General features: G+C 44.9%; 1 protein-coding gene across 10 annotated transcripts in view; it reads left to right on the forward strand.

The window, feature by feature from the left end:
* Window positions 1-24,396, forward strand: part of IL5RA (interleukin 5 receptor subunit alpha) — a 120,799-nt gene that overhangs the window by 65,528 nt on the left and 30,875 nt on the right. For 7 of the 10 annotated variants that reach the window (XM_077276861.1, XM_077276863.1, XM_077276864.1 and 4 more), the window contains 4 exons: window positions 11,356-11,416; window positions 18,212-18,360; window positions 19,840-19,990; window positions 20,591-20,723. In XM_077276861.1, coding sequence (XP_077132976.1) covers window positions 11,356-11,416; window positions 18,212-18,360; window positions 19,840-19,990; window positions 20,591-20,723 — 494 coding nt within the window. Of the gene's footprint in view, window positions 1-11,355; window positions 11,417-14,138; window positions 14,538-18,211; window positions 18,361-19,839; window positions 19,991-20,590; window positions 20,724-24,396 lie in introns of all 10 variants that reach the window. The other 3 variants (XM_077276858.1, XM_077276859.1, XM_077276866.1) reach the window with 2 other exon arrangements.

Below are 24,396 nucleotides of genomic sequence, written 5' to 3' on the forward strand. Positions count from 1 at the left end.
CACCTCACAACCTGTGCACTTGACCCCATCCCCTCCCACTTGCTCCCCAACCTCACTAACATGCTCATTCCAGCCCTAACCCATCTCTTCAACCTATCGCTATCTTCTGGTACCTTCCCCTCTGCCTTCAAACATGTCACCATCACACCCATCCTCAAAAAAACTAACCTTGACCCAACTGCTATGCCCAGCTATCGCCCCATATCACTGCTCCCGTTTGCTTCAAAACTCCTTGAGCAGCATGTCCATGGTCAACTTTCCTCCCACCTCTCATCTAACTCTCTCCTTGACAACCTCCAATCATGCTTCCGCCCCCACCACTCCACCGAAACTGCTCTGACCAAAATTACTAATGACTTAGTCACAGCCAAAGCTAACAGACAGTTCTCCATCCTCCTTCTTGACCTGTCCTCTGCTTTCAACACAGTCGATCACTGCCTACTGCTACAGATTCTTTCTTCCCTTGGCATCAAGGACCTTGCCCTGTCCTGGATTGCCTCATACCTTTCCGACCGCACATTTAGTGTTTCCCACTCCCACACCACCTCCTCATCCCACCCTCTCTCTGTTGGAGTCCCTCAAGGCTATGTCCTAGGGCCCCTACTTTTTTCCATCTATACCCTTGGCCTAGGACAACTCATAAAGTCCCATGGCTTCCAGTACCACCTGTATGCGGACGACACTCAGACCTACCTCTCTGGCCCAGATGTCACCTCTCTGCTGTCCAGAATCCCGGAGTGTCTATCGGCCATATCCTCCTTCTTCACCTCTCGCTTCCTAAAAAATGTTGACAAAACCGAACTCATCATCTTTCCCCCATCTCACGTATCCCCCCTACCTGACCTATCTATTATGGTAAACGGCATCACGCTCTCTCCCGCACCTGAAATCCACTGCCTCGGGGTAACTGTCGACTCTGCCCTGTCCTTCAAACCGCACGTCCAAACTCTTGCCACCTCCTGTCGCTCCAACTCAAAAATATTGCCAGAATCCGTCCTGTTGTGAATTTGGATTCTGGGCTCCCCCGGTGGCTACTGGTGGAATTGAACTGGTGTCTTCATCTTCTCTGTTCACCTGTTCCCATCAAGATGTGGGAGTCGCTATATAACCTTGCTGTTCTGTTAGTTGCTTGCCGGTCAACAATGTTATCAGAAGCCTCTCTGTGCTTGTTCCTGCTCCTAGACAACTACTAGATAAGTTGGACTCTTGTCCATGTTTGTTTTTGCATTTTTGTTCCAGTTCACAGCTGTAGTTTCGTTACTGTGTCTGGAAAGCTCTTGTGAACAGGAATTGCCACTCTGGTGTTATGAGTTAATGCCAGAGTTTAAAGTAATTTCTGGATGGTGTTTTGATAGGGTTTTCAGCTGACCATGAAAGTGTCCTTTCTGTCTTCTGCTATGTAGTAAGTGGACCTCAAATTTGCTAAACCTATTTTCATACTACGTTTGTTATTTCATCTTAACTCACCGCCAATACATGTGGGGGGCCTCTGTCTCCTTTCGGGGTATTTCTCTAGAGGTGAGCTAGGACTAATATTTTCCTCTGCTAGCTTTATTTAGTCCTCCGGCTGGTGCTGGGCATCTAGAATCAACGTAGGCATGCTACCCGGCCACGGCTAGTTGTGCGTTAGGTTTAGTTCATGGTCAGCTCAGTTTCCATCTTCCAAGAGCTAGTTCCTATATGTGCTGATGCTATGTTCTCTTGCCATTGAGATCATGACAGTTTGACCGGCCCACAAAGTGTTAATTGTTTGGGCTGAAGCAGGAGATAGAGAAGTGTTTAAGGGAAATTTTTTTTTTTTTTTTTTTCCCCTTCAGAGTTTTGCTGCCTAGCCCTTAATTGCTGTCTAGCTGCTTCTTACCTCCTCTTAACCCTTGAATGGCTCTGTGTCCACCTGTTTGTAATGGATCTTCAGAGTGTAACTGCAGGTTTGAATAATCTCGCCACGAAGGTACAAAGATTGCAAGATTTTGTTTGTCATGCACCTGTATCTGAGCCGAGAATTCCTTTGCCGGAATTTTTCTCGGGGAATAGATCCGGGTTTCAGAATTTTCGAAATAATTGCAAATTATTTTTGTCCCTGAAATCTCGCTCTGCCGGAGACCCTGCACAGCAGGTCAGGATTGTGATTTCCTTGCTCCGGGGCGACCCTCAGGACTGGGCTTTTTCATTGACACCAGGGGATCCTGCGTTGCTCAATGTGGATGCGTTTTTTCTGGCCTTGGGGTTGCTTTATGACGAACCTCATTTGGAGCTTCAGGCAGAAAAAACTTTGATGTCCCTATCTCAGGGGCAAGATGAAGCGGAAATTTACTGCCAAAGATTCCGTAAATGGTCTGTGCTTACTCAGTGGAATGAGTGCGCCCTGGCGGCGACTTTCAGAGAGGGTCTCTCTGATGCCATTAAGGATGTTATGGTGGGGTTCCCTGTGCCTGCGGGTCTGAATGAGTCCATGACAATGGCTATTCAGATCGATAGGCGTCTGCGGGAGCGCAAACCAGTGCACCATCTGGCGGTTTCCACTGAGAGGTCGCCGGAGAGTATGCAGTGTGATAGAATTCTGTCCCGAAGCGAGCGGCAGAATTTTAGACGGAAAAATGGGTTGTGTTTCTATTGTGGTGATTCTACTCATGTTATATCAGCATGCTCTAAGCGCACTAAAAAGCTTGGTAAATCTGTTTCCATTTGCACCTTACCGTCTAAGTTTATTCTATCTGTGACCCTGATTTGCTCTTTGTCATCTATTACCACGGACGCCTATGTCGACTCTGGCGCCGCTTTGAGTCTTATGGATTGGTCCTTTGCCAAACGCTGTGGGTATGATTTAGAGCCTTTGGAGACTCCTATTCCTCTGAAGGGGATTGACTCCACCCCATTGGCTAATAATAAACCACAATACTGGACACAAGTAACTATGCGTATTAATCCGGATCACCAGGAGATTATTCGCTTTCTGGTGCTGTATAATCTACATGATGATTTGGTGTTAGGATTGCCTTGGCTGCAATCTCACAACCCAGTCCTCGACTGGAGAGCTATGTCTGTGTTGAGCTGGGGATGTAAGGGGGCTCATGGGGATGTACCTGTGGTTTCCATTTCATCATCTATTCCCTCTGAAATTCCTGAGTTCCTGTCTGACTATCGTGACGTCTTTGAAGAATCCAAGCTTGGTTCGTTACCTCCGCACCGAGAGTGCGATTGTGCCATAGATTTAATCCCGGGTAGTAAATACCCAAAGGGTCGTTTATTTAATCTGTCTGTGCCTGAACATGCTGCTATGCGAGAATATATAAAGGAGTCCTTGGAAAAGGGACATATTCGTCCATCGTCATCTCCCTTAGGAGCCGGTTTTTTCTTTGTGTCAAAAAAAGACGGCTCTTTGAGACCATGTATTGATTATCGGCTTTTGAATAAAATCACTGTTAAATATCAATACCCATTGCCGTTGCTGACTGATTTGTTTGCTCGCATAAAGGGGGCCAAGTGGTTCTCTAAGATAGATCTCCGTGGGGCGTATAATTTGGTGCGAATCAGGCAGGGGGATGAGTGGAAAACCGCATTTAATATGCCCGAGGGCCACTTTGAGTATTTAGTGATGCCTTTTGGTCTTTCAAATGCTCCGTCAGTTTTCCAGTCCTTTATGCATGATATTTTTCGCGATTATTTGGATAAATTTATGATTGTGTATCTGGATGATATTCTGATTTTTTCGGATGACTGGGACTCTCATGTCCAGCAAGTCAGGAGGGTTTTTCAGGTTTTGCGGTCTAATTCTTTGTGTGTGAAGGGTTCTAAGTGTGTTTTTGGGGTACAGAGGATTTCCTTTTTGGGATATATTTTTTCCCCCTCTTCCATTGAAATGGATCCTGTCAAGGTTCAAGCCATTTGTGATTGGACGCAGCCCTCTTCTCTTAAGAGTCTTCAGAAATTTTTGGGCTTTGCTAACTTTTATCGTCGATTTATTGCTGGTTTTTCGGATATTGCTAAGCCATTGACCGATTTGACTAAGAAGGGTGCTGATGTTGCTGATTGGTCCCCTGATGCTGTGGAGGCCTTTCGGGAGCTTAAGCGCCGTTTTTCCTCTGCCCCTGTGTTGCGTCAGCCTGATGTTGCTCTACCTTTTCAGGTTGAGGTCGACGCTTCTGAGATCGGAGCTGGGGCAGTGTTGTCGCAGAAAAGTTCTGACTGCTCCGTGATGAGGCCTTGTGCCTTCTTTTCCCGTAAATTTTCGCCCGCTGAGCGGAATTATGATGTTGGGAATCGGGAGCTTTTGGCCATGAAGTGGGCTTTTGAGGAGTGGCGCCATTGGCTTGAGGGGGCCAGACATCAGGTGGTGGTATTGACTGACCACAAAAATTTGATTTATCTTGAGACCGCCAGGCGCCTGAATCCTAGACAGGCGCGCTGGTCATTATTTTTCTCTCGGTTTAATTTTGTGGTGTCATACCTACCGGGTTCTAAGAATGTTAAGGCGGATGCCCTTTCTAGGAGTTTTGAGCCTGACTCGCCTGGTAACTCTGAGCCCACAGGTATCCTTAAGGATGGAGTGGTATTGTCAGCCGTTTCTCCAGACCTGCGGCGGGCCTTGCAGGAGTTTCAGGCGGATAGACCTGATCGTTGCCCACCTGATAAACTGTTTGTTCCTGATGATTGGACCAGTAGAGTCATCTCTGAGGTTCATTCTTCTGCGTTGGCAGGTCATCCTGGCATTTTTGGTACCAGGGATTTGGTGGCAAGGTCCTTCTGGTGGCCTTCCCTGTCACGAGATGTGCGAGGCTTTGTGCAGTCTTGTGACGTTTGTGCTCGGGCCAAGCCTTGTTGTTCTCGGGCTAGTGGATTATTGTTGCCCTTGCCTATTCCTAAGAGGCCTTGGACGCACATCTCGATGGATTTTATTTCAGATCTGCCGGTTTCTCAGAAGATGTCTGTCATCTGGGTGGTGTGTGACCGTTTTTCTAAGATGGTCCATTTGGTTCCTCTGCCCAAGTTGCCTTCTTCTTCCGAGTTGGTTCCTCTGTTTTTTCAAAATGTTGTTCGTTTGCATGGTATTCCTGAGAATATCGTTTCTGACAGAGGGACCCAATTCGTGTCTAGATTTTGGCGGGCATTCTGTGCTAGGATGGGCATAGATTTATCTTTTTCGTCCGCTTTCCATCCTCAGACGAATGGCCAGACCGAGCGGATTAATCAGACCCTGGAGACATATCTGAGGTGTTTTGTGTCTGCTGACCAGGATGATTGGGTTGCTTTTTTGCCATTGGCGGAGTTCGCTCTCAATAATCGGGCCAGCTCTGCCACTTTGGTGTCCCCGTTTTTCTGTAATTCGGGGTTTCATCCTCGATTTTCCTCTGGTCAGGTGGAATCTTCGGATTGTCCTGGAGTGGATGCTGTGGTGGAGAGATTGCATCAGATCTGGGGGCAGGTGGTGGACAATTTGAGGTTGTCCCAGGAGAAGACTCAGCTTTTTGCCAACCGCCACCGTCGTGTTGGTCCTCGGCTTTGTGTTGGGGATTTGGTGTGGTTGTCTTCTCGTTTTGTCCCTATGAGGGTCTCTTCTCCTAAGTTTAAGCCTCGGTTTATCGGCCCGTATAAGATATTGGAGATTCTTAACCCTGTTTCCTTCCGTTTGGACCTCCCTGCATCCTTTTCTATTCATAACGTTTTTCATCGGTCATTATTGCGCAGGTATGAGGTACCGGTTGTGCCTTCCGTTGAGCCTCCTGCTCCGGTGTTGGTTGAGGGTGAGTTGGAGTACGTTGTGGAGAAAATCTTAGACTCTCGTGTTTCCAGACGGAGACTCCAGTATCTGGTCAAGTGGAAGGGATACGGCCAGGAGGATAATTCTTGGGTTAATGCATCTGATGTTCATGCCTCTGATCTGGTTCGTGCCTTTCATAGGGCCCATCCTGATCGCCCTGGTGGTTCTGTTGAGGGTTCGGTGCCCCCTCCTTGAGGGGGGGGTACTGTTGTGAATTTGGATTCTGGGCTCCCCCGGTGGCTACTGGTGGAATTGAACTGGTGTCTTCATCTTCTCTGTTCACCTGTTCCCATCAAGATGTGGGAGTCGCTATATAACCTTGCTGTTCTGTTAGTTGCTTGCCGGTCAACAATGTTATCAGAAGCCTCTCTGTGCTTGTTCCTGCTCCTAGACAACTACTAGATAAGTTGGACTCTTGTCCATGTTTGTTTTTGCATTTTTGTTCCAGTTCACAGCTGTAGTTTCGTTACTGTGTCTGGAAAGCTCTTGTGAACAGGAATTGCCACTCTGGTGTTATGAGTTAATGCCAGAGTTTAAAGTAATTTCTGGATGGTGTTTTGATAGGGTTTTCAGCTGACCATGAAAGTGTCCTTTCTGTCTTCTGCTATGTAGTAAGTGGACCTCAAATTTGCTAAACCTATTTTCATACTACGTTTGTTATTTCATCTTAACTCACCGCCAATACATGTGGGGGGCCTCTGTCTCCTTTCGGGGTATTTCTCTAGAGGTGAGCTAGGACTAATATTTTCCTCTGCTAGCTTTATTTAGTCCTCCGGCTGGTGCTGGGCATCTAGAATCAACGTAGGCATGCTACCCGGCCACTGCTAGTTGTGCGTTAGGTTTAGTTCATGGTCAGCTCAGTTTCCATCTTCCAAGAGCTAGTTCCTATATATGCTGATGCTATGTTCTCTTGCCATTGAGATCATGACACCGTCCCTTCCTCAGCCCACAATCTACTAAGACTCTTGTGCATGCCCTCATCATCTCCCGCCTCGACTACTGCAACACCCTCCTTTGTGGCCTCCCCGCCAACTCTCTTGCACCACTCCAGTCTGTCCTCAACTCTGCTGCCCGGCTAATCCACCTCTCTCCTCACTACTCCCCTGCTTCTCCCCTCTGCAAATCCCTCCACTGGCTCCCAATTGCCCAACGAATCCAGTTCAAACTACTAAGACTGATCTACAAAGCCATCCACAACCTGTCCCCTCCCTATATCTCTGAACTAATCTCCCAATATCTTCCCTCACGTAATCTTCGATCCTCCCAAGACCTCCTGCTCTCCTCCACACTTATTCGTTCCTCACACAACCGCCTCCAAGATTTCTCCCGAATATCCCCCATCCTCTGGAATTCCACGCCTCAACACGTCCGATTATCCACCACCCTCGGATCCTTCAGACGGAACCTGAAAACCCATCTCTTCAAGAAAGCCTACAGCCTGCAATAACCATTCTGCCGCCTCGCCACCTCCAGAGCAGCCGCCTCGCCATCGCCAGAGCAGCCGCCTCACCACCACCGCCAGAGCTGCTGCACCTCTGACCTTCTGTCTCTTCCCCACTATCCCATAGAATGTAAGTCCACAAGGACAGGGTCCTCTCCCCTCTGTACCAGTCTGTCACTGTAAACGTGTTTACTGTAAATGATATCTGTAACTCTGTTTGTAACCCCTCTCTCATGTACAGCACCATGGAATTAATGGTGCTATATAAATAAATAATAATAATATATGACTGTATTATTGGAGTACTGTATAGTTATATGTTCACTATATGACTGTATTATTGGAGCACTGTATGGTATAGTTATATGTGCACTATATGACTATTATTGGGGCACTGTATGGTATAGTTATATGTTCACTATAAGACATTATTATTGGAGCACTGTATGGTATAGTTATATGTGCACTATAGGACTGTATTATTGGAGCACTGTATGGTATAGTTACAGGTCCTTCTCAAAAAATTAGCATATAGTGTTAAATTTCATTATTTACCATACTGTAATGATTACAATTAAACTTTCATATATTATAGATTCATTATCCACCAACTGAAATTTGTCAGGTCTTTTATTGTTTTAATACTGATGATTTTGGCATACAACTCCTGATAACCCAAAAAACCTGTCTCAATAAATTAGCATATTTCACCCGACCAATCAAATAAAAGTGTTTTTTAATACCAAACAAAAAAACCATCAAATAATAATGTTCAGTTATGCACTCAATACTTGGTCGGGAATCCTTTGGCAGAAATGACTGCTTCAATGCGGCGTGGCATGGAGGCAATCAGCCTGTGACACTGCTGAGATGTTATGGAGGCCCAGGATGCTTCAATAGCGGCCTTAAGCTCATCCAGAGTGTTGGGTCTTGTGTCTCTCAACTTTCTCTTCACAATATCCCACAGATTCTCTATGGGGTTCAGGTCAGGAGAGTTGGCAGGCCAATTGAGCACAGTAATACCATGGTCAGTAAACCATTTACCAGTGGTTTTGGCACTGTGAGCAGGTGCCAGGTCGTGCTGAAAAATGAAATCTTCATCTCCATAAAGCATTTCAGCCGATGGAAGCATGAAGTGCTCCAAAATCTCCTGATAGCTAGCTGCATTGACCCTGCCCTTGATGAAACACAGTGGACCAACACCAGCAGCTGACATGGCACCCCACACCATCACTGACTGTGGGTACTTGACACTGGACTTCAGGCATTTTGGCATTTCCTTCTCCCCAGTCTTCCTCCAGACTCTGGCACCTTGATTTCCGAATGACATGCAAAATTTGCTTTCATCAGAAAAAAGTACTTGGGACCACTTAGCAACAGTCCAGTGCTGCTTCTCTGTAGCCCAGGTCAGGCGCTTCTGCCGCTGTTTATGGTTCAAAAGTGGCTTTACCTGGGGAATGCGGCACCTGTAGCCCATTTCCTGCACACGCCTGTGCACGGTGGCTCTGGATGTTTCCACACCAGACTCAGTCCACTGCTTCCTCAGGTTCCCCAAGGTCTGAAATCGGTCCTTCTCCACAATCTTCCTCAGGGTCCGGTCACCTCTTCTCGTTGTACAGCATTTTCTGCCACATTGTTTCCTTCCAACAGACTTACCATTGAGGTGCCTTGATACAGCACTCTGGGAACAGCCTATTTGTTGAGAAATTTCTTTCTGGGTCTTACCCTCTTGCTTGAGGGTGTCAATGATGGCCTTCTTGACATCTGTCAGGTCGCTAGTCTTACCCATGATGGGGGTTTTGAGTAATGAACCAGGCAGGGAGTTTTTAAAAGCCTCAGGTATCTTTTGCATGTGTTTAGAGTTAATTAGTTGATTCAGAAGATTAGGGTAATAGGTCGTTTAGAGAACCTTTTCTTGATATGCTAATTTATTGAGACAGGTTTTTTGGGTTATCAGGAGTTGTATGCCAAAATCATCAGTATTAAAACAATAAAAGACCTGACAAATTTCAGTTGGTGGATAATGAATCTATAATATATGAAAGTTTAATTGTAATCATTACATTATGGTAAATAATGAAATTTAACACTATATGCTAATTTTTTGAGAAGGACCTGTATATGTTCACTATATGACTGTATTATTGGAGCACTGTACGGTATAGTTATATGTTCACTATATGACTATTATTGGGGCACTGTATGGTATAGTTATATGTGCACTATAGGACTGTATTATTGGAGCACTGTACGGTATAGTTATATGTGCACTATAGGACTGTATTATTGGAGCACTGTATGGTATAGTTATGTGTGCATTATATGACTGTATTATTGGAGCACTGTATGGTATAGTTATGTGTGCATTATATGACTATTATTGGAGAACTGTAAGGTATAGTGATATAATATGTGCACTTTATGCATTATTGCACCATCATATGGCATTACTATTGTGCACTGATCATGTGGGCACTGTGTTGTACAGTATAAGGCCATGTGTCCACGTTCAGGAAACGCTGCGTGTTTGACGCTGCGTGGGGCCGCAGCGTCAAACACGCAGCATCCAGATGTTCCAGCATAGTGGAGGGGATTTTTTTGAAATCCCGTGTCCACTATGCGTGGAAACACGCACGCGGCGGCCCTGCGACTCCGGACATGCTGAGCGTCTTTTCAGATCGCAGCATGTCCGTGTTCCTTGCGGCGATGCTGCGTTGCCGCAAGGAATAATACAGGGCCCTATGCGAGGGGTGCGATGATCCCGGATAAGTACAATGAACACATCCGGCACCATCGTGTCCCAGAAGGGGGCGGGGCTTAGCGCCGAGCGGGTTTGCCGCTCCGACGATACCGCCGGCCATCCTGAACGTGGACACATACCCTTACAATCTTATGGTGGAGTGCGGAGGGGGCATAATGGCGTTTAGTAACTATTAGTTGTATATTAAGGACAGGTGTCATAATAAACTAAAATGATAGTGAACCACAGACGGAATCGCAGTCCAGGAGTTGTGATCTGCTGTTTTGGCTCAAATACTGAAAAGAAAGAAAGAAAGGCAAAAATGTTGACTAAAAAGAAATCTCACATTCCAGATGTATGAACCAGTTTCCTGTATGTCGGACTGAAACAACAGAGCTGGTTATGGGAAACTGCCAGCGACAGCGCTCAGAATAAGTGTCCCCGCAGCATCTGGGAAAGGCTCAGAAAGTATTCAGATTGTGAAAATCCTGGAAATCTAAAACTAGAAATCTCCTGGGTAATCAGCGAGATCAATCCTGAACTGACGGAAACTGACTACATTGCTTAGGTTATAGATTGGGCCTGTTACATAGGTCAGAGGAGTTTCAAGTAGATGCTCCAGTCCTCAGACTGTGCGAAAAAATCTTGTTCTATTTCATTTCTTATAATACGGGATAGTAACAGCTGAAAAAAAAAATCAATGCTTTTCAAACGCCCTCGAGTTTCCTTAGGCCCTGTTCACACTGAGTTTCTGCCGTGAGTTTCTGCCATGAGTTTCTGCCATGAGTTTCTGCCATGGGTCTGAACCCCAGAAACATGGTCTGCTACATTCTTAACAAACTGGGAGACTCAAATGAAGTGCATTAGAATTCCGTTCTTGTCACTGTATTCTATAGTCACATCTTCGGTTTGTTTGAATGACGTCTTTTTTTGGGGGGGATTTACATGGAATCCTCGGATGCAGTGTGATCAGGGTCTTAGTGATGATGACTCTTCTACAGACATATCTCCCCGCATTGTATGGTTAAGCATGCACTGTCTGATGGTATTTTGGGCACTGAATGATGTAGTTATTTCTGTGCTACATAGTTGCATTATTTGGGCACAGTTTAATTATATCTGCATTGTATGATTATTATAAATAATGACTGTATTATTGGGCAGTGTATGGTATGGCTGTATGTGCACTATATGGCTATGATAGTAACGAAGCGTCAGCCACTGAGAAATCTAAAGTGACCAGAACAAGGTATCTATGTGTACATGAATATGTATCTATTTCTGTATCATTGTTTAGAGATAGTTTCACTTCCCTAAATCTAGAGGACGCAATATAATCAGGGCGTTTTCAGAGTACATAAAATCCTCTTTACTTCATGATTTCATGATGACATTACTGTGTTTTCCCCTCTGCAGGTCATGTCGGGAGCCGCGACCCTCCTGTTAGTGCTGTCATGTTGTCAGGGGTTTGCATTTGGTGAGTTCTCTATGCAGCTCTACAAAGGGGAAGGGGGTGATAGATTATTGCTCATATTGTATGTGTGCGCAAAATATTATACATATCTGATCAATGATTGAGGTAGAACAAGATTCAATAGAAATTTTCTTATTTTGCCCCTGTTGGAGGGTCTGTAATATTTTGTTATTTCTTATGAAGAGATGTCTCTACATGACGACAAAACAAAAAGGGCAGAAACAATAAAACAAAAACAAAAAAAAGAAAAAGAAAATGCTAATGGAAAAGAGAAAAAGACAAACTATATATATATATTTTTTCTTTCAAACAATCTCTTAATAAAGTTAATAATAAGTAGTAATTATTATAAAGTGAGAGTACAGTGTTATAATATTATCCTAAAATTACGAATGAAATTATAATGGAATAGGTTTAAAACAGAATCATAAATGAAGGATAGAAAAGTATTACAATAGTATAATAAAGCAATAATCCGACAGTATTCTAGTAGCATAATAATTAAATAAGAGAAAAGTATTAGAATAGTACAATGAACTACTGATAGTACTATATTATTATAATCATAATGTAATGATAGAAAAATGTTAATAATGGTACAAAAGGGCAATGATAGAACAGTATTATAATAGTATAACGATGCAATAATCGTATAATAGTATAGTAAGTAATGACAAAACAGTAATATAATAAAGTAATAACCCAGCATTCATGTAATAATATAGAAATGTATTATAAAAGTACAATAAAGTGTAAGAATTCAATTAAATAGATGGGAAATAACTAATATACAATGTACTTTATATTATAATTTTTTTGTTTTACGTGCCAAAATTGAAAGGTATTAATTATTAAGTATAATGTAGTAATTTTAATGGATATATGGCAGAGCAGCTCCAGATGTTTGTTGTTAGATTGAAGAGAATCATCTATTTTGAGGAGGTTAATGGAGTTTGCAGAAGGTGAGATAGAGACTATGGATTGTACAAGATCTCGTCTGTATCTAAACTTAGGGACGGAAAAATTACAAAGGGAGACTGGAAATACTGCACAGGAGTACTGCTGTATAGCATCTCAGTGGCTTCATTTTAAATAAAAAATAGTGGCATGCAGAACTGAAATAATGACAATTCAGTCACTGTCCAAATAATTCTGGACATAACTGTACATTTAGCTGGTGCAGTCACTGTGTACATACTGTACATTACTGATCCTGAGTTACAGCCTGTATTATACCCCAGAGCTGCACTCACTATTCTGCTGGTGCAGTCACTGTGTACATACATTACATTACTGATCCTGAGTTACATCCTGTATTATACCCCAGAGCTGCACTCACTATTCTGCTGGTGCAGTCACTGTGTACATACATTACATTACTGATCCTGAGTTACATCCTGTATTATACTCCAGAGCTGCACTCACTATTCTGCTGGTGCAGTCACTGTGTACATACATTACATTACTGCTCCTGAGTTACATCCTGTATTATACCCCAGAGCTGCACTCACTATTCTGCTGGTGCAGTCACTGTGTACATACATTACATTACTGATCCTGAGTTACATCCTGTATTATATCCCAGAGCTGCACTCACTATTCTGCTGGTGCAGTCACTGTGTACATACATTACTGATCCTGAGTTACCTCCTGTATTATTCTCCAGAGCTGCACTCACTATTCTGCTGGTGCGGTCACTGTGTACATACATTACATTACTGATCCTGAGTTACATCCTGTATTATACCCCAGAGCTGCACTCACTATTCTGTTGGTGCAGTCACTGTGTACATACATTACTGATCCTGAGTTACATCCTGTATTATACCCCAGAGCTTCACTCACTATTCTGCTGGTGCAGCCACTGTGTACATATATTACATTACTGATCCTGAGTTACATCCTGTATTATACTCCAGAGCTGCACTCACTATTCTGCTGGTGCAGTCACTGTGTACATGCATTACATTACTGATCCTGAGTTACATCCTGTATTATACACCAGAGCTGCACTCACTATTCTGCTGGTGCAGTCACTGTGTGCATATATTACATTACTGATCCTGAGTTACCACCTGTATTATACTCCAGAGCTGCGCTCACTATTCTGCTGGTGCAGTCACTGTGTACATATATTACATTACTGATCCTGAGTTACATCCTGTATTATACTCCAGAGCTGCACTCTCTATTCTGCTGGTGCAGTCACTGTGTACATACATTACATTACTGATCCTGAGTTACCTCCTGTATTATACCCCAGAGCTGCACTCACTATTCTGCTGGTGCAGTCACTGTGTACATATATTACATTACTGATCCTGAGTTACATCCTGTATTATACTCCAGAGCTGCACTCTCTATTCTGCTGGTGCAGTCACTGTGTACATATATTACATTACTGATCCTGAGTTACCTCCTGTATTATACTCCAGAGCTGCGCTCACTATTCTGCTGGTGCAGTCACTGTGTACAAGTGCTTCTCACAAAATTAGAATATCATCAAAAAGTTAATTTATTTCATTTCTTCAATACAAAAAGTGACTCTCCTATATTCTATAGAGTCATTACACACAGAGTGATTTATTTCATGTGTTTATTTCTGTTAATGTTGATGATTATGGCTTACAGCCAATGAAAACCCTAAAGTCATTATCTCAGTAAATTAGAGTAATTAACAAAAAACACCTGTAAAGGCTCCTAAGTGTTTATAAAGGTCCGTTAGTCTGTTTCAGTAGCTCCACAATCATGGGGAAGACTCTGACCTGACAGATGTCCAGAAGGCGTCACTGACACACTCCACAAGGAGGGGAAGCCACAAAAGGTCATTGCTAAAGAAGCCGACTGTTCACACAGTGCTGGATCCAAGAATATTACTGGAAAGTGGAAGGAAAAAGTGTGGTAGGAGAAGGTGCACAAGCAACCGGGAGAACCGCAGCCTGGAAAGGATTGTTAAGAAAAGGCCATTCAATAATGTGGGGGAGATTCACAAGGAGCGGACTGCTACTGCTGGGGTCATTGCTTCCAGAGCCACCACACACAGACGTCTCCAGGACATGGGCTACATGTACATTGTTTCTCCTCTTATACTCCAGAGCTGGTTGCAGAATTCTCCGAGTTACAGGTCAGCGGTTTGTTAAACAAATAGGAAATGCAGCACAGAGGTGAATCGCAGGACTGAGCAGCAATACTCGATTATGATTTTTAACCCTTTGAGACCTGTTGCTACATTCCCACGATGAGATTTTGCGGAGTTTTTGATGTTGCTGATTTTTTGCACCATTTCTGCTCCCGCTAAGTAAAACAGTTTTTTTGCATTTTTTCGAGTGTCCAAAACTCATTCTAAGCTGCTGATGGGAGTGGAGCCTAAAACCAACAAGACTCTTCAGAGCAGCAGGTTGTTGTAGTGGAGCCACGTGACGCTGTGTAGTATGGACACGTCCACAGGTCATGATACAAAGTATCACATCTAAGAGCTCAGATGTTTGTGATTTATTTATTTTATAGCCGAAGACAGCTAGATCACTGCAAGGGAGCGGCCTCACGTATCAGCGTGTGTTACAATCAGTCATTGGTTATAGCTGTGCAGTAATGGAGCAGAGCTGCAGGATAAATCAGAGAAGAGACTGAGAGCAGCAAGTAGAGTTTAGACGTTGACTAGATCTGCGACAGACATAGACGCCATAGTGGCCCAAGAGAGGGGCAGGGATCTGCTGCTATCCGATTGGTCCAATGGTAGAGATAATAATAGTAGGATCTTGGTCAATAGTCCGTGGCCGTCTGGCAGGAGCCCTGTGAACGTCCTGGGACCTGTCAGACTCTGAACATTTCGGCATAGGTCAGGATTCCATGCATGAACATTACAGGCTCCAATGTGTTTTTTAATAATTCACTCGATTGTCAGTAAGTGCTGCTGTATTTGTGGCTGACATCTGCGAGGTGTCTTGGAGCAGCCCTGTAATTTGTCATTTGTCACATGAGATACAGTTAGGTCCATATATATTTGGACAGAGACAACATTTTTATAATTTTGGTTATAGAGTTTACCACAATGAATTTTGAACAAAACAATTCAGATGCAGTTGAAGTTCAGACTTTCAGCTTTCATGTGAGGGTATCCACATTAAAATTGGATGAAGGGTTTAGGAGTTTCAGCTCCTTAACATGTGCCACCCTGTTTTTAAAGGGACCAAAAGTAATTGGACAATTGACTCCAAGGCTATTTCATGGACAGGTGTGGGCAATCCCTTCGTTATGTCATTCTCAATTAAGCAGATAAAAGGTCTGGAGTTGATTTGAGGTGTGGTGCTTGCATTTGGAAGGTTTTGCTGTGAAGTAAACATGCGGTCAAAGGAGCTCTCCGTGCAGGTGAAACAAGCCATCCTTAAGCTGCGAAAACAGAAAAAAACCATCCGAGAAATTGCTACAATATTAGGAGTGGCAAAATCTACAGTTTGGTACATCCTGAGAAAGAAAGAAAGCGCTGGTGAACTCATCAATGCAAAAAGACCTGAGAGCCCACGGAAGACAACAGTGGTGGATGATCGCAGAATAATCTCCATGGTGAAGAGAAACCCCTTCACAACAGCCAACCAAGTGACCAACACTCTCCAGGAGGTCGGCGTATCAATATCCAAATCTACCAGAAAGAGAAGACTGCATGAAAGTAAATGCAGAGGGTTCACTTCACAGTGCAAGCCACTCATAAGCATCAAGAATAAAAAGGCTAGACTGGACTTTGCTAAAAAACATCTAAAAAAGCCAGCACAGTTCTGGAAGAACATTCTTTGGACAGATGAAACCAAGATCAACCTCTACCAGAACGATGGAAAGAGAAAAGTATGGGGAAGGCGTGGTACAGCTCATGATCCAAAGCATACCACATCATCTGTAAAACCCGGCGGAGGCAGTGTGATGGCTTGGGCATGCATGGCTGCCAGTGGCACTGGGTCACTAGTGTTTATGGATGATGTGACACAGGAATGAATTCTGAGGTCTTCAGAGCCGCCATACTGTGTGCTCAGATCCAGCCAAATGCAGCCAAACTGATTGGTCGTCGTTTCATACTAAGATGGACAATGACCCAAAACATAAAGCCAAAGCAACCAAGGAGTTTATTAAAGCAATGAAGTGGGATATTCTCGAATGGCCAAGTCAGTCACCTGATCTCAACCCAATTGAGCAGCATTTCACTTGTTAAAGACTAAACTTCATACAGAAAGGCGACAAACAAACAGCAACTGAAAACCACCGCAGTGAAGGCCTGGAGAGCATCAAAAAGGAGGAAACACAGCGTCTGGTGATGTCCATGAGTTCAAGACTTCAGGCAGTCATTGCCAACAAAGGTTTTTCAACCAAGTACTGAAAATGAACATTATATTTAAAATTATTGAATCTGTCCAATTACTTTTGGTCCCTTTAAAAACAGGGTGGCAGATGTTAAGGAGCTGAAACTCCTAAACCCTTCATCCAATTTTAATGTGGATACCCTCAAATGAAAGCTGAAAGTCTGAACTTCAACTGCATCTGAATTGTTTTGTTTAAAATTCATTGTGGTATTGTCTATAACCAAAATTAGAAAAATGTTGTCTCTGTTCAAATATATATGGACCTAACTGTAGATGCAGGCACTTTCAGTATGATGGGAGATCTGGCGCTCAGGACGTGCTCGCTCTGGGCTGTGGCAGCGGGATTGTGGATTTGGTTCTCTGTGGGATCTGGCACTCGCTCTTTTTGGCAATCGGATCCTTTGTTGCACTGAGGGATATGGAGTTTCTGCTTCTTATTAATTCTGATCTCTTTGGACTGAGATTTTATCATCAAGTTCCCTATGACTGAGAGGTGAGGGGCGAGGGGTTGTGACTAGAGATGAGCGACCCCGATCTTAAAAGTTTGGGGTTTCGTTCCCCACAGTTCACGTCTGGACTTCTCCCTGATCTATTGCAATGTTCGGAGTTCTGGGGAAACCTGGAAGGAGAGAGAATATTTTCCAGCTCAAAACTTAGGGTTCACATTGTTTTCAACTTTGGAATAAAGTTTGAGTCGGGTACCAGAAGCCAAATTTACACAGGCGCTCTCATCCCTAGCTGTGACGTTTCCATGGTTGGTTCACGTGACACTGATACTACTGACCCCCATATCAGAGATTAGACCCCTCACTTTCCAGTTTCCACAGGCAATAATAGCGAAAACATAACCGAGTCCCTCACCATAGTCCCATAACAATGCCCACATGAGAATACCAGCCAGTGTGCCCACATCACAGCGACAAGCGCTGTATCCAAGACATAATGTCCCCATAACAGTGCCAGCCGCAGTACTCCCGTAACAGTGCCAGCCGCTGTACTCCCATAACAGTGCCAGCCGCTGTACTCCCATAACAGTGCCAGCCGCAGTACTCCCATAACAGTGCCAGCCGCAGTACTCCCATAACAGTGCCAGCCGCAGTACTCCCATAACAGTGCCACTAATGGGACTACATCGCAGTAACAGGCACTAAATCACTGCTACACTGTCATCCATAAGACCCACATAACAATACCACTCCCAGCTTCTCTTACTCCATGCCAGGCATATCACCAGCTTTACAGTGCTCTCTACATGCGTTTTCACTTTTTCACAAGAGGTAGAAGAGTAGCTGTGATAGAAGTAAGGAGGGTCGGCCAGGAGGTCTCCCCTTTATAATGAATGGGCTTCTGTGTTTTATGTGCTCCTTCAGTCTTGGACTATAAGGAGAATCTATAAGAGAAACGTATAAGTCTTCTGTCTGGAATAATCCTCTGTATGAATCATTGTCAGGTGATGTCGAGCCGCCACAAGATCTGAACATCGCCGTCCCCAAACTCGGGAGAGTTGTTCTGAGCTGGAAACACAGCGTCACCCCTCCGAACACAACCGTAAAATACGTGGTAAAGATCCACACCCCGGAAAAGACCATCAATATCAAGGTGAGAATTATACCAACTGTACATATAATTATATACAGGAGATGCCCAGGTTATACCAGCTGTACATATATAATTATATACAGGAGATGCCCAGGTTATACCAGCTGTACATATATAATTATATACAGGAGATGCCCAGGTTATACCGGCTGTACATATATAATTATATACAGGAGATGCCCAGGTTATACCGGCTGTACATATATAATTATATACAGGAGATGCCCAGGTTATACCAGCTGTACATATATAATTATTTACAGGAGATGCCCAGGTTATACCAGCTGTACATATATAATTATATACAGGAGATGCCCGGGTTATACCGGCTGTACATATATAATTATATACAGGAGATGCACAGGTTATACCAGCTGTACATATATAATTATATACAGGAGATGCCCAGGTTATACCGGCTGTACATATATAATTATATACAGGAGATGCACAGGTTATACCAGCTGTACATATATAATTATATACAGGAGATGCCCAGGTTATACCGGCTGTACATATATAATTATATACAGGAGATGCCCAGGTTATACCGGCTGTACATATATAATTATATACAGGAGATGCCCAGGTTATACCAACTGTACATATATAATTATATACAGGAGATGCCCAGGTTATACCGGCTGTACATATATAATTATATACAGGAGATGCCCAGGTTATACCGGCTGTACATATATAATATATACAGGAGATGCCCAGGTTATACCGGCTGTACATATATAATTATATACAGGAGATGCCCAGGTTATACCGGCTGTACATATATAATTATATACAGGAGATGCCCAGGTTATACCGGCTGTACATATATAATATATACAGGAGATGCCCAGGTTATACCGGCTGTACATATATAATTATATACAGGAGATGCCCAGGTTATACCAACTGTACATATATAATTATATACAGGAGATGCCCAGGTTATACCGGCTGTACATATATAATTATATACAGGAGATGCCCAGGTTATACCGGCTGTACATATATAAGTATATACAGGAGATGCCCAGGTTATACCGGCTGTACATATATAATTATATACAGGAGATGCCCAGGTTATACCAGCTGTATATATATAATTATATACAGGAGATGCCCAGGTTATACCGGCTGTACATATATAATTATATACAGGAGATGCCCAGGTTATACCAACTGTACATATATAATTATATACAGGAGATGCCCAGGTTATACCAGCCGTACATATATAATTATATACAGGAGATGCCCAGGTTATACCAACTGTACATATATAATTATATACAGGAGATGCCCAGGTTATACCGGCTGTACATATATAAGTATATACAGGAGATGCCCAGGTTATACCGGCTGTACATATATAATTATATACAGGAGATGCCCAGGTTATAGCAGTTGATATATAAACAGTTGATTACGTTTTACACGATCATGTCTTCTACTTTACCATTTCCTCTTGTTTTGTAGACAAGTAATAACTTCTCAGCTCAGAATCTGGAGCTGCACCAAGGTCTCACTGCTCAGGTCGCTGCAGAGATTTATGATCTCAAGAATTTACGTACCCCAATAAGCGGGGGGCTCAGTAAGTGGGCGACTAAAGATCTGCCCGCGTCTCCGGGTGAGTGCTGATTGTCTTCTCGCCTAGTATGTGTCTAAGGTTGTGAAGGAGCTCTCTCCCAGAAGGAAAGAAAACTCTCATTATTGCTGCTTATTGGGGGAAAACTACCGCACAAGTCAGTATCTGGCCCTGTAATGAGCATGACGCATAATTTAGGAGATTAAGGCTATGTGCCGACGTTGCAGATTCGTGTGCAGGTTTTTGAAAATTCTGCAGGTAAAACACACTGCGTTTTACCTGCGGATTTACCGCGGATTTCCTGTTTTTTTTTTTTTGTGCGGATTTCACCTGCGGTTTTCTTATTATGGAGCAGATGTAAAACGCTGTGGAATCCGCACAAAGAATTGACATGCTGCGGAATAAACAACGCAGCGTTTCCGTGCAGTATTTTCGGCAGCATGTGCACAGCGGCTTTGGTTTTCCATAGGTTTACATGGTACTGTACAACGCATGGAAAACTGCTGTGAATCTGCAGCGTCCAATCAGCAACGTGGGCACATAGCCCTACAGAGCGGAGCAGAGCGCCCCCGCAGCACAGAGTGTTTGTAGCACAACATTGCTGACCTTTCTCTATGTATTTTATGGTCATTTATTTTTCAGGAGTTGATGGAACATCGGCCACGGATTTATCCTGTCAGATCGACATAGAGGCGTCAGGAAATTGTTCCCTCAGCTGTAACTGGGCCCCTGGGGCGAAGGCTCCGGCAGACACCGAGTATAACCTGTATTGCGGGTACAGAGCAATCCCATCATTGTAGTGGGGATAATGAGGATTGTGGTCACTGGACACAAGTCTAAAGCATTGAAGATAAACGATTCTCCCCGTATATTAGTGAACCCGGCATCGCCCCAATATAGTCTACTCACAGAGCTCACTAGTACCGGAGTCCTGGCAATGGGGTACAGCGACCACCCTAAGTTCAGCTCCACAGCGGTAACACGTGGCTCTGTCTGCAGAACTCCCCACACTCCAGAATGGCAAACCCGACAGCCGCATAGCGAGGTAGAGGGGCTGACGGGGGCCGAACATAGAGATTACACCCACCAAACAGTGCCAGGCAAAATGACCCATAACAGTGCCAGAATCTGTGCCCCACAACAGCGACTGCCAATATAACAGTGCCCACATAATAATGCACGAAGTAGTGCCCCCATAACACCGCCAATGAAAGTGCCCCTCTAACAGTGTCCCATTCCAGTGCTACAAATATGGCCCCCACAACAGTGCATAAGACAGCGCCTCATTATAGCGCCAGCCAGTGGACAAGCATAGCAGAGTCAGAAACAGTGCCCACCTCTCAGTGACAGCCAAGGTGCCCCCCACAGCAGTGTTAGAAGCAGTGAAAACATATCCGGCCCTACGTGACTGGACTCAAATCTTCAAATCTATCACAGGAACATAAATATAGACAGAAAAACCAACACGATTCCAGCAGAAAGTCGTAATCATGGTTGTCCCTAGTGCACCTTCACAGTGACCTTCACAACTTCTCCGTGGCCAGCAGCGCCACATACCTTCCTGCACATACCTTCCTGCACATACCTTCCTGCATACTTTCCTGCATACTTTCCTGCATGTACCTTCCTGCACATACGCTCTGCACATACGCTCTGTGGGTATACTTTCCTGCACATACGCTCTGCACATACTTTCCTGCACATACTTTCCTGCACATAGCTCTGCACATACTTTCCTGCAGATACGCTCTGCACATACGCTCTGCACATACTTTCCTGCAGATACGCTCTGCACATACGCTCTGCACATACTTTCCTGCACATACGCTCTGCACATACTTTCCTGCACATACTTTCCTGCACATAGCTCTGCACATACTTTCCTGCACATACTTTCCTGCACATACGCTCTGCACATACGCTCTGCACATACTTTCCTGCACATACGCTCTGCACATACTTTCCTGCACATACGCTCTGCATATACCCTCTGCACATACCCTCTGCACATACGCTCTGCACATACCCTCTGCACATACGCTCTGCACATACCTTCCTGCACATGCTTTCCTGCACATACGCTCTGCACATACTTTCCTGCACATACTTTCCTGCACATACTTTCCTGCACATACGCTCTGCACATACGCTCTCCTCACACCCTCTGCACATACGCTCTGCACATACCTTCCTGCACATAGCTCTGCACCAGGGCCGGACTGGCCATCGGGCACTTCTGGCAAATGCCAGAAGGGCCGGTGCCAGTAGTGGGCCGCTGCACTCTTAAACCCCCCTCTCCCCGCGCAAGTGCCGCCGCCGCCGCATTCAACTATACCGGCGTCTATGACGCCAGTATAGTTCAATGCAATGATGGAGGAGAGAGCGTCTACAGACGCTCCCTCTCCCATCATTCCCCGCTCTGCCTCTGACACTGCGGGTGCGCGATGACGTCATAGCATCGCGCACCTGCTGTGTCCCGGGCAGACTGCAGCCACCGAGACAGGAGCCAGGAGCAGCGCGGGCAAAAGGAAAGGTGAGGAGAGATTTTGTTTTTTTTACTGGGCTGTGGGGCCATTATCGGGGGTGGGGGGGTGGGGGGAGAGATGAGATGTGGGCTGTGCTCTATATACCACTGTGTTGGCTGTGCTCTATATACCACTGTGTTGGCTGTGCTCTATATACCACTGTGCGGGCTGTGCTCTATATACCACTGTGCGGGCTGTGCTCTATATACCACTGTGCGGGCTGTGCTCTATATACCACTGTGTGGGCTGTGCTCTATATACCACTGTGCGGGCTGTGCTCTATATACCACTGTGCGGGCTGTGCTCTATATACCACTGTGCGGGCTGTGCTCTATATACCACTGTGTTGGCTGTGCTCTATATACCACTGTGCGGGCTGTGCTGTATATACCACTGTGAGGGCTGTGCTGTATATACCACTGTGAGGGCTGTGCTGTATATACCACTGTGTTGGCTGTGCTCTATATACCACTGTGCGGGCTGTGCTCTATATACCACTGTGTTGGCTGTGCTCTATATACCACTGTGCGGGCTGTGCTGTATATACCACTGTGAGGGCTGTGCTTTATATACCACTGTGTGAGCTGTGCTCTATATACCACTGTGTGGGCTGTGCTCTATATACCACTGTGCGGGCTGTGCTGTATATACCACTGTGAGGGCTGTGCTCTATATACCACTGTGTTGGCTGTGCTCTATATACCACTGTGCGGGCTGTGCTGTATATACCACTGTGCGGGCTGTGCTGTATATACCACTGTGCGGGCTGTGCTGGATATACCACTGTGCGGGCTCTGCTGTATATAACACTGTGCGGGCTGTGCTGTATATACCACTGTGCGGGCTGTGCTGTATATACCACTGTGCGGGCTGTGCTGTATATACCACTGTGAGGGCTGTGCTGTATATACCACTGTGATGGCTGTGCTGTATATACCACTGTGAGGGCTGTGCTGGATATACCACTGTGCGGGCTGTGCTCTATATACCACTGTGCGGGCTGTGCTGTATATACCACTGTGAGGGCTGTGCTGTATATACCACTGTGAGGGCTGTGCTCTATATACCACTGTGCGGGCTGTGCTCTATATACCACTGTGTTGGCTGTGCTCTATATACCACTGTGCGGGCTGTGCTGTATATACCACTGTGAGGGCTGTGCTCTATATACCACTGTGTTGGCTGTGCTTTATATGCCACTGTGTGAGCTGTGCTCTATATACCACTGTGTGGGCTGTGCTCTATATACCACTGTGCGGGCTGTGCTGTATATACCACTGTGAGGGCTGTGCTCTATATACCACTGTGCGGGCTGTGCTGTATATACCACTGTGCGGGCTGTGCTGTATATACCACTGTGAGGGCTGTGCTGTATATACCACTGTGAGGGCTGTGCTGTATATACCACTGTGAGGGCTGTGCTGTATATACCACTGTGAGGGCTGTGCTCTATATACCACTGTGCGGGCTGTGCTGTATATACCACTGTGAGGGCTGTGCTGTATATACCACTGTGAGGGCTGTGCTCTATATACCACTGTGTTGGCTGTGCTCTATATACCACTGTGTTGGCTGTGCTCTATATACCACTGTGCGGGCTGTGCTCTATATACCACTGTGAGGGCTGTGCTCTATATACCACTGTGTGGGCTGTGCTGTATATACCACTGTGCGGGCTGTGCTCTATATACCACTGTGCGGGCTGTGCTCTATATACCACTGTGCGGGCTGTGCTCTATATACCACTGTGCGGGCTGTGCTGTATATACCACTGTGCGGGCTGTGCTGGATATACCACTGTGCGGGCTGTGCTCTATATACCACTGTGTTGGCTGTGCTCTATATTCCACTGTGCGGGCTGTGCTGTATATACCACTGTGCGGGCTGTGCTCTATATACCACTGTGCGGGCTGTGCTCTATAT

Source organism: Ranitomeya variabilis, chromosome 8, assembly GCF_051348905.1.
Source record: "Ranitomeya variabilis isolate aRanVar5 chromosome 8, aRanVar5.hap1, whole genome shotgun sequence".
Taxonomy (NCBI): Eukaryota; Metazoa; Chordata; class Amphibia; order Anura; family Dendrobatidae; genus Ranitomeya; species Ranitomeya variabilis.